We start from the raw sequence: 15,837 nt of genomic DNA, 5'->3' as shown, positions 1-15,837 counted from the left end.
GGCAACTTAGACATTGGCTACCTAAAATGAGGGGACAATAAAGGCACAAAGTGACTGGCTTACAAGGTTTCAAGAGGGAGTTTAATTTAAGAGTCTAGGGGGACAGAAAGAGTCCTCACTGGATAGATTTCATCTTGTCTAGATGGGTCTGGTGAAAAAAGATGGGGATAAGATTCGTAAGATTCAATAGTGAGTAATTGTTGTCATGACTAATTGCAACGGTCACAGTTGTAAAGGTAGACATTTTGTAACAAAAACAGGGGAGTGGTTAATCTTACAGTCCAAAAACAGAGGGCCCTAGGACCATCAGGGGAGAAGAGCACAACCAGTGACACCGGAGATGGAGGCAGAGATGGGGACATGGAGAGAGGGAGGGGCTGCTAGATTCATGGGAAGAGAAGGGACTAAGAGCTGGAGGCCAGGAGGCAGACTTGTAGAATGTGCCCTTTGGTGGTGTAAATTAATATATATGCCTGAGTGTTCTTGTTTTGTTTTTTTTGTTTTTTTTTAAAAAGTGGATAGAGACAAATACTGTTAACTGTTGGTACATGGAGGGGATTATAATCATTATAATTAAACAGGGTGTATGATTTGTTGAATATAAAACATATGATCTGCCCTGTAAACTTTTACTCAATTCACAATAAAAACCTTAAAATAATAAAAATAATTTAAGTGATTATATTTGATAAGACCACTGTTTTGTGTGTGTGTGTTAAGATTAACTTAAAATATTAAGTATCTTATAATACGTATATAGAAAGTTTTGGTTCCTAACGCAGGTCAATTTAATTAAAAATATATAATAATGCCGATTCACCTATTTTAAAATCATAAAGTATGTTACTATGTTTAAATGGATTTTTAACAAGTACCAGTGTGCTTTCTTCTTATTTAAGTGAAGTGATTAGCATATTCAGATAATTGAAAAACAAGACAGTACTTTGAAATCTGATCAGTTTTTGCCTGACTTCTTTTTTCAGGATTTTTGGCAGGTATATCAATGATGTTTTATAAGAGCACGACAATTTCCATGTACTTAGCTTCTAAATTGGTGGAGGTAAGCAAAAAATTTTAAGCCTGGATCTTTTCAAATTGTAGAGAGCTTTCTGAGCTGCTGTTTAACTGATTTGTTGGTGGTGTTAAGTGCTGCTGAGTTGATTCCGAGTCATATTGACCCTGTCTATGGATCCAAGGAGTGGCTGGTGGATTTAAACTGTCAACCTTGGAGGTAGCAGTCCAGTGATTAGCCTACAGTGCCACACCAGGACCCTGTCTAAATGATTTAGCTAGAAATCAGAAGCAAATTCTAATCTTAGGAAAGGATTTTAAAAGTCAGTTCCTCTTTTGTATGCATGTGTGAGAATTTTTAAACTCTTATAGATGTAGAAAGTATAGCTTACTTAACTGTTGCTCATCCATCATCCAGTTTCAATGAATAATTTCATTTGGTCTGTGTGAGCTGTAGGATAAGCATTGGACTGCTAACCACAGGGTTGTCATTTCAAACCTACTATGTGTTCTGTGAAAGAAAGATGACACTTACTGCTTCTGTAAAGATTTACAGGCTCAGGAACCCTATACCAGGTCGCTATTAGTTGGAATCGATTCGATAACAGTGCATTTGGCGTTTGGTTTTATACCCCCTCCCTAGTGCTGAATTATTTTAAAGCAAATTTTAGGCATCACACCATCTCATTTGTAAACAACTCAGCATAAAGACTCCTTAGAGATTTAAAGATAAAGGATAAAGACTCCTTAAAAAACAAAAACGTCAACATTATCATATATTTTTAAAAATTAATTAATATAAATTTTGGGGGGAAATTATTTTTTTTTTTTTTTTTTTAAAAATTAATTAATATAAATTTTGGGGGGAAATTATTTTTTTTTTTTTTTTTTTAAAAATTAATTAATATGATCATATATTGAATTAAAATTTACATTTTCATTGATTCCTTCATAGTTGTTTTTTGTTTTTTCCAATCTGAATTGGTATCCAAACAAAAGTCTCTTTTAATTTATAGCAGCTGGTAACCCCTTTCTTCTTTTTTTTTCCCTTGCCTTTTATTTGCTGAAGAAATAGGTCATTAGTTACATGGAATTTAACAGGTTCTGGATTTTGCTGGTGGTGTTTAACATGTTTCTTTAACCCATGTATTTCCTGTAAACTGTTAATTTGATCTAGTAGGTTAAGCAAATTCAATTCAGTGGGGTTTTTTTGGTGGGGAATGTTGGAGAGGATTGGCAGAAGTACTTTAGAGTTACTGTGCAGGTGAACTTCGTGGTGCATCCCATTAAACCAAAACCACAAACACCAAACCAACTTCCATCAAGTTGATTCCACTAGTGACCATAAGGGAAACTCCTTAGAGTTTCCGAGACTGTAAGTCTTTATGGTGGCAGACAGCCTTACTTTCCTGCAGAGTGACTGATCGATTTGTACCGCCAACCTTTCTGTTAGCAGTCCAAGGCTTAACCGATTTAGGAATGTCATCTTGTCTCTCTTGGTGATGTTAAGATTGCTCAGTGGAGTCAGGTGTTGGAAGAGCCAACATGAGATTTTTCATTAGCCTTTCACCTAATCTTTTTAGCAGCCATTAATGATCATTGTTGTTGTTGTTGTTAAGTGCTGTGGAATCGGTTCTCACTCATAGTGACCCTGTATGCTTTCAAGGAGTGGCTGGTGAGTTTGAACCACTGCCTTTGCATTTCAAAGCAACCATGAGGTCGAGTGCTAAAGTGCCACACCAGGACTGGTTATTTCATTAGAGTTACAAACTGGTGATAATTGAATCATTGTTTCATTTGTTGTAGTTTTCCTAAAAATCAGTACTTTTCCTTACAGCAGTTTTGTTACTCTTTCTTTTCTAGAAAAGGCAAAAATCAGGTTTTTTTGGTTTTTTTTTTTTATTGGTGTTCAGAATGAGTTAATTCCTTGCATCTTGCAAACTTGACTTATGAGTCTTTATTTTCAAGTACATTATGAAGACACAGATTTTGACATATTTAATTTACTTCAACCCATTGCAGTCATTATGCCCAAATTGTCCCACTTTAGGCCTTGAGAACCTCTTTAAATTGACTCCTGCTTAATTTTGATATACTCCTTGTAATTTAGAAAGCATTTTTTCTATAAGAGGAATTATTCCTGGCTCATCAGGAACATTTTCTACCTCAGACATGGGATCAGTCTTTTCTTTAAGTGGTCCTAGTGATTTTTTAGTTGAAAAGTGGTATCTAGAGGCTTCAGTCTGAGTGCTAAAGGGGTTTTGTTGCCAGTTAGTCATTGTTTCTTGCTTGGACTTTCCTGTGGACAGAATAAGGAAAAAATGTTTCGTTCTGTTGTGTTGTTGTTAAGTGCCATTGAGTCGGTTCCGATCCATAGTGACCCTGTATAGGGTTTCCAAGGAGCTGCTAGTAAGCTTGAACTGCGAACCTTGCAGTTCAAACCAATTTGACAGTCTAGTGCATTAATCTACAGCGCCACAGCAGGACTCATTCTGTTTTATAGAGAGAATACTTTAGAAAAATATTGATATTTCCAATTTAATATTAGGACTTTAGATTTTCTTTCTCTTTTTTCAATTAAAAAGAAATCTTATAATTTCATTTTGTTGAAAAAATACACAGCAAGACATACACCAATTTTCTACCTGTACAATTTAGTAACACTGATTACATTCTTTGAGTTGTACAAACACTCTTAACTTCTTCTGAATCGTTCTTCCCCAATTAAGAAACTCAGTGCTCCAATAAGGTTCCTGTCTAATCTTTTGAATTCCTGTTGTCAATTTGATCCCATACAGTTCTTAAAAGAGCAAAATGCTCAGGCTGACATTCTTACCGAGTTAAGTTAAATGGTTTGGTTTTAAGGCTTCAGGGGATTTTTTGGTTTAAAGAGAAAATGAAGATTATAATACAGTTTCAGGTAACAATGCATTTCTTTGATACTACAGCAAAACCTGTCTTAAAGATAACTAAAATGAAGACTCAAACTACGGTAACAAACTTTTTATACTGTTACATTAAAATAGACTGGTCTCTCTTACAGAGAATGGATTTTTAGCTATGCATAATGAAATACCATTTGCAAATAATTGCTTCACCAAGTATTACAGAACTTCTGAAGTTGGCATATGAAAATAAACAATATCAAAAAGTTCAGATTTATCAATGTCACCACCTCTCATCTGGTGAGAGGCTCTCAAGTTCATGGTTCTCCATAATCCTGATTTCTGCATAAAAGCTTGCATTTTGTCATGGCAATAAATATTGTCAGTTGTTTATTGAAGTGACAATATTCATTTGGGAAAATGTCGGAAAAATGTTTAACTTTAAAAAGCCATTGTTTGTTAGTCATTCTTTCAAACAAAAATGGTCTGAGAAGAGTGGCCAGGTCTACTCATAACTCAGTCACACATCTGCAATTACGCTATCAGACTTGGATGTGCAGCAAAGCACAGTAGCTGTCCCTCTCATTTGGTCACACAGGAGTCTAAAAAAGAGATGTGTTCTCTAGGGCCAAAATGTAATACAATTACTTCTTCATCAACTACACTCTTAAGTGAAACTGTCATTTAAAGGAAAAGCATAGATACATATGTTAAATTTTGACTACAATATTTGGCTTGGGCTAACATTCTAGCAGTTTACTCAATGTTTTTGTACCTTGAGTGCAAATAGCAACATAGTAAAAACAGAAATTAATGTCTTGGTATTCTTATGTCTTTGAATTTGACTAAGCAGTGTTTCACAACTACTTAAGGTTTTGATAGTTGTGTTATCACTTTCATAATTATAAGTAGCTTTTTAACTCTTTTTATTTTTCCATGACCCCCTGGTATTTTAGTAGGGTCATTTAACGTCCATGAATTTTTATTTACTTTTCATTATTAGTCTTTATTGACTTTGTTTTTCTTCATCCTATTATGGTCAGAGAAGATGGTTTGTTTGGTTACAAGATTTTAAAATGTATTGAAACTTTCAGCTGTAAGCTAGTCTATTTGAGACACATATCTACTGTAGCACAGTGTATACTGTACTACTACTGAGGCAGGGGGCATGTCTGCGGTTATTCAGATCTTCTTTCTTCATTCACTTTCTTTCTAGTTGTTCTGTCCCTCAAAAAGTAGTGTATTAAAACCTCCAACCATTTTATAGATGTACTTCTCCCTTTAATTCTAAGTGTTTGCTTTATAAATTTCAGTTTTCAGGCTGCGTGACTCGTTGATCCTTTTATTCTGTAATACTTCCACTCCTGCTCCCTTTTTATTACTGTTTGCTTAATATTATTTTCCCCCATCCTGACTTTTAACCTATGATGTCTGTATGTTGTAGGTATACCTCTTTTAGACAACATATGCGTGGGTCATATTGAAAGCCTATTTTGTCACAATGTTTCTTGATTGGATCATTTAATCCATTTATGTTCACTATAATTATCAATAAATTAGAATATTCTTCTGTCACTTTGTTATACTTTTTTTGTCTTAATGAGGTTGTTGTCTTCTTTGTTCCTTTTTATCATCAGTATTGAGTTTTTGAAAATAGATTTTTCTCCTTTTATTTTAGTGAGTCTTGGTTTCCCTTTACTTTGGTGAGTAGATTTATATACTTTAAGGCTACACATGTGGTTTACAAATTTAACATCCTCCATTTATAACACTATGTACTGAAATCACCTTAATTTCCTTAGCATGCGAAAATTCTGTTTTGACACCAATCATTCCCTTTCTTATTTTGATGTTACCATCAATTACAACTCTTGCCTCCTGGGTCCCCTGTAATATCATTTTAAGTTAATGTTGTTGCTATATGTATTCAGGTGGTTGTTAAATGGCAATGCTTTGATTGGTTGGCTGGTCTAGTTAATTTTTTTTTTTTCTGGAGGACACCCTTTAATATTTCTTATAAGGTTGTTCTGGTAGTTATAAATTCCCTTAATTTTTGTCTAGAAATGTCCAAATTACATGCTCGTTTTTGAGTGACAATTTTGCTGGATATATTATTCTTGGTTGACAGTTCGTTTTTTTCAAGACTCTGCATGTCACCCTATTCTCTTCTTGCCTACATTGTTTCTGGGCATAAATCAGCACTTAGTCTTATTGAGCCCCTTTGTAGGTGATACTTCATATATCTTGTGCTGCTCGCAAAAGTCTTTCTTTATCTTTGTTTCTAGAAAGTTCAGTTATGTGTCCTAGTGTTTTTCTCTTAGAGTTTAATTTATATGGAGTTTGTTGAGCTTCTTGGATGAAAATCTCTTCTTCTTTAAGGATATTTGGGAAGTTTTATGCCATTATTTCTTTAAAACTTGCTTCTGAACTTCTTTTCCTTGCTTCATCTGGAATTCCCCTTGTGCATGTTCCTCTTGGTGTGTCTCACAGAATCTGTATGCTTGCTTTAATTTTCTTTCCTATTTGTTCTTCATATGGAGTAATCACAAGGGTTTTATTTTCTATAGCATTCTTCTCTGTTTCATTCTATTTTCATGTTCTTCCATGGAGTCATTTATTTCTGTTATTTTATTATTAAACTCTGGAATTTCTAGTTGTTGTTGTTGTTTTTTTTTACTTAATGTTTCTATCTTGTTATTAAGTTTCTTGTTTTGTTTTTGAATTGTTTTCCTGAATTCTTCTAAAAATTTTTCCTTGTTTTCCTTTATGTCATTGAGACACCTTAATACTAGTTTTCTGACATCTTTGTTGGGAATTTCAGGCAATAAATGCCTGACATGTTAGGTTCATCTTTCATTGGTGAATAAGCAGAAAACGTCCACTGCTCTGATGATTCGTAAACCTCTATATCTTTTACAATTACTTCCAGAAGTTTCTTTTCATCATGATGTTCTTTAGAGTTAAGTGATGCAAATGAGTTCAGAGACAAGCCTAACTCTCTGCTGTTACTGCTAGCTGATGTTCCACACTCATAAGAACCTACTGACAGCTTCCCTTGGTTTCTACCCCCCACCATGACACAGATTTGGGAAAGCCAGATGGCTGGATCACACTGGAGTGTCTATCACTAGTGCCATTCTATCTACTCCTGTTACCCCAGAAGGGCTGTTACTGAGGTTGCTGCTTTCCTTCACCCATGCCCCTGGTGGCAGGATATTCATTCCAGTACCAGTCTGGAAAGGAGAATTGACAAATGGTCATTTGTCATGCCAGAGGGGCACAGCCCCGAGCAACTCTAGGCTTCAGATTTCTGACTTGCTTGTTTTTTTTTTTTAAAGCTTCTGTTGTGAATTGAGTGATAGTTTTTTGGGAGAACATCAGTTTTGCATTCAACCTATTATATTTTGTTTCATTGCAATGATTGCAATCTTCTATGCAATCTTCATCGGTTAACAGTATTTGCTTCTATTCCCTCTGATTTTTTTTTTTTTTGATGTACACATAAACACTCAGGAATATATAATCATTTAAACAACCAAAGGGCACATTCTGCAAGCCTGCCTCCTGGCCTCCAGCACATAGCCTTTCTTTTTCCATGAGTCTAGAGTCCTTAACTGCTCTGGTGAGGGTCCCACATTCTGCTCCTGCTGATCTCTCTTGCTGGTCCTAGGGTTCTCTGTTCCTGGAATGTAAGATTAACTACTCCCCCCTTTATGTTGCAGAACTTCTATCTTTACAGTTGTGACCATCACAATTAGTGACGCTAACATTTACCTACTATTGAATCAAAAGAATCCTATCCTCATCTCCTTTCACTAGACCTTTCTAGACAACATGATACTTGTTTGATTTTTGAAAAAGTGATTTCACACTTAAAATCTCTGTTCCTAATGACATTAACAGAGTCTTGGTGTGGCGTTATAGGTTAAGCACTGGACTGCTAACCACAGGGTTGGTGGTTCAAATCTACCAATTGCCCCTTGGAAAACCTATAGAGTCTCTGAGTCAGAATTGACTTGACAACACTTAACAACAACAACGACATTAACAGAATTTGCTTTACTCAAGTAAATGTGTTTGTGTATATATTTATGCACCAGTGTGAGAAACAGATAAAATAAAAGGAGGATGAGAGAAAAAGAGAAGGGTTTTGAGAGGAACCAAGTCATGTAAGATTGTAAAAGCTGAGGGTAAGGAATTTGAATTTGTTTACAGAACAAGTAGAAACCATTGGAGTTTCAAGCAGGGAAATGGACATCTTAAGAACATTCTGGCTCTTAATGGAGAATGGATTACAAGGAGGCAAGACTAGAAGCTCAGTAATTTAGTTACTCACAGACTGGAGATTGTGGCTTGAAGCAGGATAGAAATTTAAGCTCACCTTGTCCATTTGTGGATTTAATGCCTGCCATGCAATAGAAGGAGTCCTGGTGTGGCTTTGTGGGTTAATGCACCAAACTGCAAAGTCATTTGAACTTCAAGTTCAGCGGTTCAAGCTCACTAGCCACTCCTCGGAAACCCTATACAGGGTCGCTATGGGTCAGAACCGACTCGATGGCCCTTAACAACAACAGTGCAATAGAAAATCGTATTTCTGTAATTGAAGTTAATTTTATATTAAAATGCTGCTTTACTACTACATGATAAATATATAAAAACTAGAAACTTATAAGTCAAATATATGTAATTCTTGAGTGATTATTGTATTCTTATTATTGTGCTAGGTGCTAGTAAACATAGAGTAGTTAGGATATCATCTGTGACCGTCATTAGCTTACGATCTGGTTCAGTAGATACAATTGGCTCATTTTTCAGATACCTGTTTCATATGCAGTTCTATGGTGTGCCATTCTGTCACATCTGAATTATATTTTCTTCAACATGAATCCACTCCAGCATTTATGTAGCTCATTAGCTACTGTTACATTATTTTCAAAATAATGTTTCATATTTTGAAATAGAACATGTCCCACATGTTTATCTTGTTTCCTAAGTATATTATAACTTTGTTCATATTTTACAATTCATATGTATCCTAAGCCCTAGCACCCTACTTTACATATTGGTGATGGTGGTGATTATGTGCTGTAGTGTTGGTTCCGACTCATAGCGACCCTGTACAGGGTTTCCGAGGCTGTAAATCCTTACGGGAACGGAAAGCCTCATCTTTTTCCCATGGAACAGCTGTAGTTTCAAACTGCTGACCTTGAGATTAGCAGCCCGACTCAACAACCACTATGCTACTTTTCATTATATACTTTTTAATGATTCATAGGTAATATATTCTCATCATTTCTTTGTTACTTTTCTTTTTGTATATGGTAACTTATATGGAGATTTTTTATGTAAATCATAGGACGTATTATTATTAAACATCATATTCACTCAATAAATATTTGAGTACCCTGGACTGGAGTAGGTTTTAAAGACAGTCTACTTGGACACCTGCATGCACGTGCTCGCGCATACCACTGTTAGAGCCCTCATCAGAGTATATTGGTAATTACTGTAATACATTGTTGTCGTTGTTGTTATGTGCTGTGGAGTCGGTTCCAACTCAACAGCGACCCTATGCAGGGTTTCTGAGGCTGTAAATCTTTACCAGAGCAGAACGCCTCATCTTTCTCCCACGGAACAGCTGGTAGTTTCGAACTGCTGACCTTGCGGTTCGCAGCCCAATTTGTAACCACTACGTTACCAGAGCTCCTTACTGTAATACATTAACTAGGTTTTATTCACTTTTAATCCCTCACTCTAAGTACAGTGCCCAGCATGTGGTTGACATTATTAAATTAATGAATGAGTGAATGAAAGAGTAAACCTTAAACACTATAAAAAGGCACCAGGGAATAAATGACATCAAAGGGTTAGAAGTAACAGCTTAGTGTTACTACTTTCAGCTGGGGTTAGGAGCAAGGAAATAAAGGAGGGGTTGACATTAAATGCTGTCATGGTAATGAGACAGGGTTTGAGCTCTGAAGGGTTGTTAGAATTTGGAAAGGTAGAAAAAAAAAATATTGCTCAGGTATATTGTTAATAGTACTTAAAATTGTTTTCTTTGTAAATCTTGTATGAACTTGTTTTACAGACAATGTATTTCAAAGGCATTGAAGCAGGCAAGGTTCCCTATTTTCCCCATGCAGATACTATCATCTATTCCATCTCTACTGCTATCTGCTTCCAGGCAGTAAGTATATAGTATAGGCCTTTTGAAATAAGATAGTTATATTTGTTTCTAATGTGCATTAAACCAATCAATAGAAGACTAAAAACCTGGAAACATTTATGTTTATTACATTTTATGTTATTTTTGTTTTGTTTCAAATCCAAATCCATGAAGAACATGTTAACTTAATGGGCCCGGTCTTGTTTTATGAACATACCACTCTGTAGGTTTAAATTAGAGTGCATCTTATGTAAATGAGTGCTCCATACCTGAGGTAGACTGCCCCGATTTAACTATCTTTCTTCCAGATAAAAGATGCCACGGGCATAGATAAGAACAGTTTTATTTCCTGGGTTTTGCGTAGGGTATGAGGAAGGGGGAGAGGGGAGATCTTGTTTAATAAAAGTATTTTCATTCTGCCTAAACTCTGTAATCATCATCATTAATAATTTTAAGATGCTTGCAAAGTTTTTGGAGCAGCTTTTACTTGCTTTCTCACAATAACACTGCCAATTTGAAAACTCATAGCTGGTGAAATGTCTGCCATGAGTAAATATGTCCTGATAGTAATGACTACTAAATATTATGTTAAAAGTAACATTTATATTTGAAAGTATATTTACAAAGTTTCTTGATAGTTAATGACTTAAGCATAAATATATCATTGCAATAGCTGTCATTTTAAAAATACGATGAGCAATAAAAATACAGCTAGAACTTAATCTGTTGGCTAAAACTGCTGATAATGTTGTCTAGTAAAGTAAGTCTCCAATTCAATGTTTGAATCTCAGGCTGTTATGGAAGTGCAGACTTTGCGGCCATCTTACTGGAAGTTCCTTCTAAGGCTCACTAAGGGCAAGTAAGTGATTATGGTGTTTTTGTTTTATGTAGCATGCATTTCCTTGTTTTGAAATCTTTTGTTGTTGTTGTTGTTAAGTGCTGCTGAGTCATTTCCAACCCATAGCGACCCTGTATAGAGTTTCCAAGGAGCAGCTGGTGAACTTGAACCACCAACCTTGCAGTTCAAATGACTTTGCAATCTGATTCAAAATTCACCAATTTTAAGTTGTCATTGTGATGATTTTCCCCACTCCCACTTTCTCATCCCCCTGGTAATCACCAGTCTTCTTTTGTTTTGATAGATACACCTGTTTCCAGATATATAAGTAGGATCATACAATATTTGTCTTTGTTGTTGTTGTTAAGTGCCATTGAGTTGTATTGTACTTATAGCTACTCTGCATAGGGTTTCTAAGGAGTGCCTAGTGAGTTTGAAACGCCAACCTTGTGGTTCAGATGACTTCGTGGTCCAGTGCTTATCCTACAAAGCTACATCAGGACTCCAAATCGTTATGGGAGCAGAAAGCCTCATCTTTCTCCCAGAAAGCAACTGGCAGAAGCAAGCTGCTGACCTTGAGGTTAGCAGCCCAGTTTGTAACCCACTACATTACCAGGGCTCCTTCAGTGTCTGGTTTACTTCACTCATCCTGTTTTCAGTGCTTACCCACGTATGGATTTCATGAATCAGGATTTCATTTCTCTGTACAGCCAAATAATATCTCACTGTACCCATATACAAAGAGCCCTGGTGGTGTTGAAGGATAAGCACAGGACTGCTAACTGCAAGGCTGGCAGTTCAAACCCACCAGCAGCTTTGTGGGAGAAAGACGAGGCTGTCTGGTCCTGCAGAGATTTACAGCCACAGCAAACCTATAGCAGGGTCACTGTGAGTAGGAATTGATTTGATGGCACTTGGCCTGCCTCGGTGTACCTGTATACACTATGCCCGTACAGGTTTTGTTTATTATCTGTTGATGGGTACTTGAGTTGTACATCTTTCAGTTTTTGTGAATGATGCTGAAATGGACATTGATATACATGTGTCATTTTGAGTCGTTGCTTTCAATTACGGTGTTTGAACCAATCATAGAAAAAGAAGCAGTTTCTATAAAATGATTGTGAAACTTTTTGTTTTCGTGAGGGACTGTTCTTTCTATGGTAAAGTGGATATTGAGATATGAATCAAATATGACGAACTTTCTATGGTAAAGTAGATACTGAGCTATGAATCAAATATGATAAACTTAATAAAAGTATTTTACTATTCTGTTCTATGTAGTATTTGAGCTATTTGAAGTGATCTAGATTAAAATCATTTTATTAATTGATAATTAGTTGCTACATAGCACTGTAAGTCTAATTTAAACCTAACCTTACTCTGTTGAGTCTTAGAAATTTGAAAATCTGTGTGTTATTGGGGTCCTGGTGTGGTGCTGTGGGTTAATGCACTGGACTGCAAAGTCAGTTTGAACTACAAGGTCGGCGGTTCAAGCTCACCAGCCACTCCTCAGAAACTCTATACAGGGTCGCTATGGGTCAGAACTGACGGAACAGCACTTAACAATTTGCCTTATAATTGTTAAATATATACACATTTGGATGTGCTTTCTTTTAATTGTGAAATATTATGATGCCAATTTTGATATTAATTTAACTTACATTTTCCAAAAAATCTTAGAACTAAAATGTGGCATGTTTGTCAACTCGGAATACAGTCTTTGAGAGTTTTTGCCCCATTGTTTTTAGTTAGTGTCCTGTGATTCCATTCATCACAAAAATTGTAATGAACTTGTTCTGTGTGACACAATCTAGTAGAAATAACTCTAAAAATATTTAAAATAATGATGGTGATATCTGAGGTTTCAGTCCTGGGGATTTTGACATTAAATAAAATATGGTACAGTGAATCTTGAGGAAGCATGTCTGTATGACTTCTGAATCAGTAGTTGACTTTAGGTCTTATACCATATTGGCCTTTTTTCCTGGCTCACGAAACGTAAGTCAGTTAGTATGAATTATTTTATTTTTTTAACTTTCATTAAGAATTTGTTGACTGTCTCTTCTGTTTTACAGGTTTGCCGTCATGAACAGAAAAGTTCTTGATGTTTTTGATACTGGTGCATCTAAACACTTTCAGGATTTCATTCCCAGGCTGGATCCAAGATATACGACTGTAACACCAGAGTTACCCATAGAATTTTCTTGAAGATGACTGTAATTTATTAATGTGACTAAATGTTTCATTATCTTATCCTGGAGAATTAATTATGTTGAACACAAAGAGAGGAGCCTGAGCTTGAACTTCAGTGTTATTTCAGTGAGAGATGTTCTTTTTGTGTTTTTCCTACCAATCAGAAATACTGAAGCTTTTTAGGAAGGTCTTGCTTAATAATTAAGCTCCCTCTGTAGATGGAATCGGATTCTGGATCACCTTAGTGGTTGTCATAATATATTATCGATTAAATTATGTCCATAAGCAATTTAAATAATCTATGTAGAATTGTAATAACAAATAAGAATATACTTAAAATTACTTTAAAAGATGTCTTTGGTTCATTCCAATATAATTCTTGGTCACAGCTAAGAATGTTTCTACATCTTAGGATTTTTAAGGATCCACGGGTACATGGATTTGGTCTTTTTTTTTTTTTTTTTAATTTTTGATCAATAACTCTAGTGGTCAAAGAATATGGATTTGAAGTAATTCTTCACAAAAAATGCTGCTTTAGTATAGAGCAATTTAGTTGGAGTGAGTGGCCATTCTTACTTCAGGGATACAAATGTGAGTCTCATATCATTTGGATGAATGCCATGATATCCTTGCTCTTTCTCCCACTGATAAATCATCTCTGTCTGCGTGACCATTGGGCTCTTTGGCAGCTCAGGTTAGGAACCAATGGAAATTAGTACATCTGGTAAAGTTGAAATGTCTTTTACAGAAGCATTACACTTGAATATTTCAAAACATGAAGTTCCTTGTACACCTCCTTCATATTTATTATGTGTGTTTTCATTTATAAGGACTGAATTCTTTATATCTAAGTTTGTGTATCATTGTTGTTTTAGTTGGGATCAGAAGCCTATAGAACTAAAATAGTTTTGGCAAGTTCGACAGTTTCTTTCTTCTCAACTGTTTCACCAATATAAATGGATGCTTCACAACTAAAAACGAACATAAAAATCCACTATTTGGATTTAGGCCCTCTCCAGCCTCTATTTAAAGAAAATAATTATTATCACCATTTTTGCTATATTCAAATAAAGAAGTTACAAAATATAGTTACTGCTGATTATGAAAGTTAGTTCAGGACAGCTGTGACTGAAACTTTCTAGAGATTTTCAGGGAAAAGTTTTACTTTTCTAAGCTAATAAAAGGTTTAAATGGTTGGTATCTACAAGTATGTAACATATCAGGATGATAGTATATTTTTTTAATATAATTTGTTGCTGAAAAGTTTTTAGACCATTGTGAATTATGCAGCAGAACTTGTGTTGCAAAAGGAATTACACAGACTTTAAAAATGCTTAATCTCCCATATTCAATTTCATGAAGTCCTGTATACTTCTATTTATATGTAATTTTATCCTTGGTTGTTATGGCAAATTGAAACTGAACAAAAAGACAAACTCTGACATCTTGGTAACAGAGAGAGCTACTCTGATTTGACCAAAACTTTGCGTAGTGATTAATGTATTAGACTTGACTTGTATCTTCAGGCAATACTGTTAAGGGTTTGTTTTGGTTTCAGACTTCAAAAATGGTTAATAAATTGCATTTAAAACTTTTATTCATTAGAATCAAAATGATGATTGGTACTGTATTTACTTTAAAAATGAAGTACAGCAGTGAGAAAGTCCTGCTCCCTGTACCTCATTCTCTCTGCTCAGAAATTATGTGTGTAGTATTTTTCTGTCAAGTTAAAAGAAAGCCATTTTAATCCGTAAATTATATTGTGTTTATTGAAATTAAAAGAGTATAAAATTAAAAGGCATATTCTACTGAAATTTGCTGAGATTGTTTAGTAAAATTTTGCTGGTCAAAATGGTGCATTTCTATGATTTCCTTTTTTTTTAAACACAAATTACAGTCACCTTTTATTTCCTATAAAATGTAAAATGAAATCCATCATAAAGCAGAATAAAATAATGAGTGTATCATTTCATTGAATAGTTAACTAATTTGCAACCATGAATAGAGAAATCTGGTGTGATTTCATTGACACAGGCAGCAAAGTGTTACTCTTAAGCAAACACAAAGAAATTTTTGTTTGTTCTTAAAGACAATCAAAATGGCAATCCTTCTACCTCTAACTATTCACATATTGATTGACAACTTCTTGACATCATAAATAAAGTCAAGTAGATCTTTCTGTGCCAAAACCTTGTTTTTTAGTTCATTTATACAATGAATAAATCTCTCCTATGGCAAGTTTCTACTAGAACTGGTTTCATTAAATATTAATGTGCTCCCTTAGTCTTTTTGGCATCTTTCTGTGCTCTAAGAAACAGTACATTTGGAGCAGTGATATAATTATTGTCTCCTTTCTTTTTCCTATATCACTAAAACCCTAGAGCTGATGCCAGCCAAGTAAAGGCCATAACTAGAAGAGAACAAATTGTTTCAAATCTATTAGATTCTAACTAGTTTTCAACCAGTTTCAGTGACTATTGTTAATTTCTGAAATAAAATTTTTGAGTTGGATATATTTTTTTCCATAAATGTCTCTGGTTTCTTCTATAATTTTTTGATAGCTAAGTACTGTAGGGTAGGATAAGCTCTGGACTGCTGACTGCTAGGTCAGCAGTTCAAACTCATTAGCCATTCCTTGAAAGTCCTATAAAGGAAGGGTCACTATGAGTTGGAACCTACTTGACTGAAGGGTCACTATGAGTTGGAACCTACTTGACTGAAGGGTCACTATGAGTTGGAACCTA

General features: G+C 35.1%; 1 protein-coding gene across 2 annotated transcripts in view; it reads left to right on the top strand.

Moving 5' to 3' along the window:
• Window positions 1-14,087, top strand: part of TMEM135 (transmembrane protein 135) — a 282,194-nt gene extending 268,107 nt beyond the window's left edge. The window contains exons 11-14 of one of the 2 annotated variants that reach the window (XM_006864950.1): window positions 984-1,060; window positions 9,985-10,083; window positions 10,854-10,921; window positions 12,976-14,087. In XM_006864950.1, the coding sequence (XP_006865012.1) occupies window positions 984-1,060; window positions 9,985-10,083; window positions 10,854-10,921; window positions 12,976-13,108 (377 nt within the window). In that variant the 3' untranslated portion in view covers window positions 13,109-14,087. The remainder of the gene's footprint in view (window positions 1-983; window positions 1,061-9,984; window positions 10,084-10,853; window positions 10,922-12,975) is intronic. The other variant, XM_006864949.1, reaches the window with a different exon arrangement.
• The last annotated feature ends 1,750 nt before the right edge of the window (window positions 14,088-15,837 follow it).

This window comes from Chrysochloris asiatica, unplaced genomic scaffold (assembly GCF_000296735.1).
Source record: "Chrysochloris asiatica unplaced genomic scaffold, ChrAsi1.0 scaffold00074, whole genome shotgun sequence".
Lineage (NCBI taxonomy): Eukaryota > Metazoa > Chordata > Mammalia > Afrosoricida > Chrysochloridae > Chrysochloris > Chrysochloris asiatica.
The sequence above is the reverse complement of the archived record's forward strand: the minus strand, read 5'-3'. Positions and strand labels throughout refer to the sequence as shown.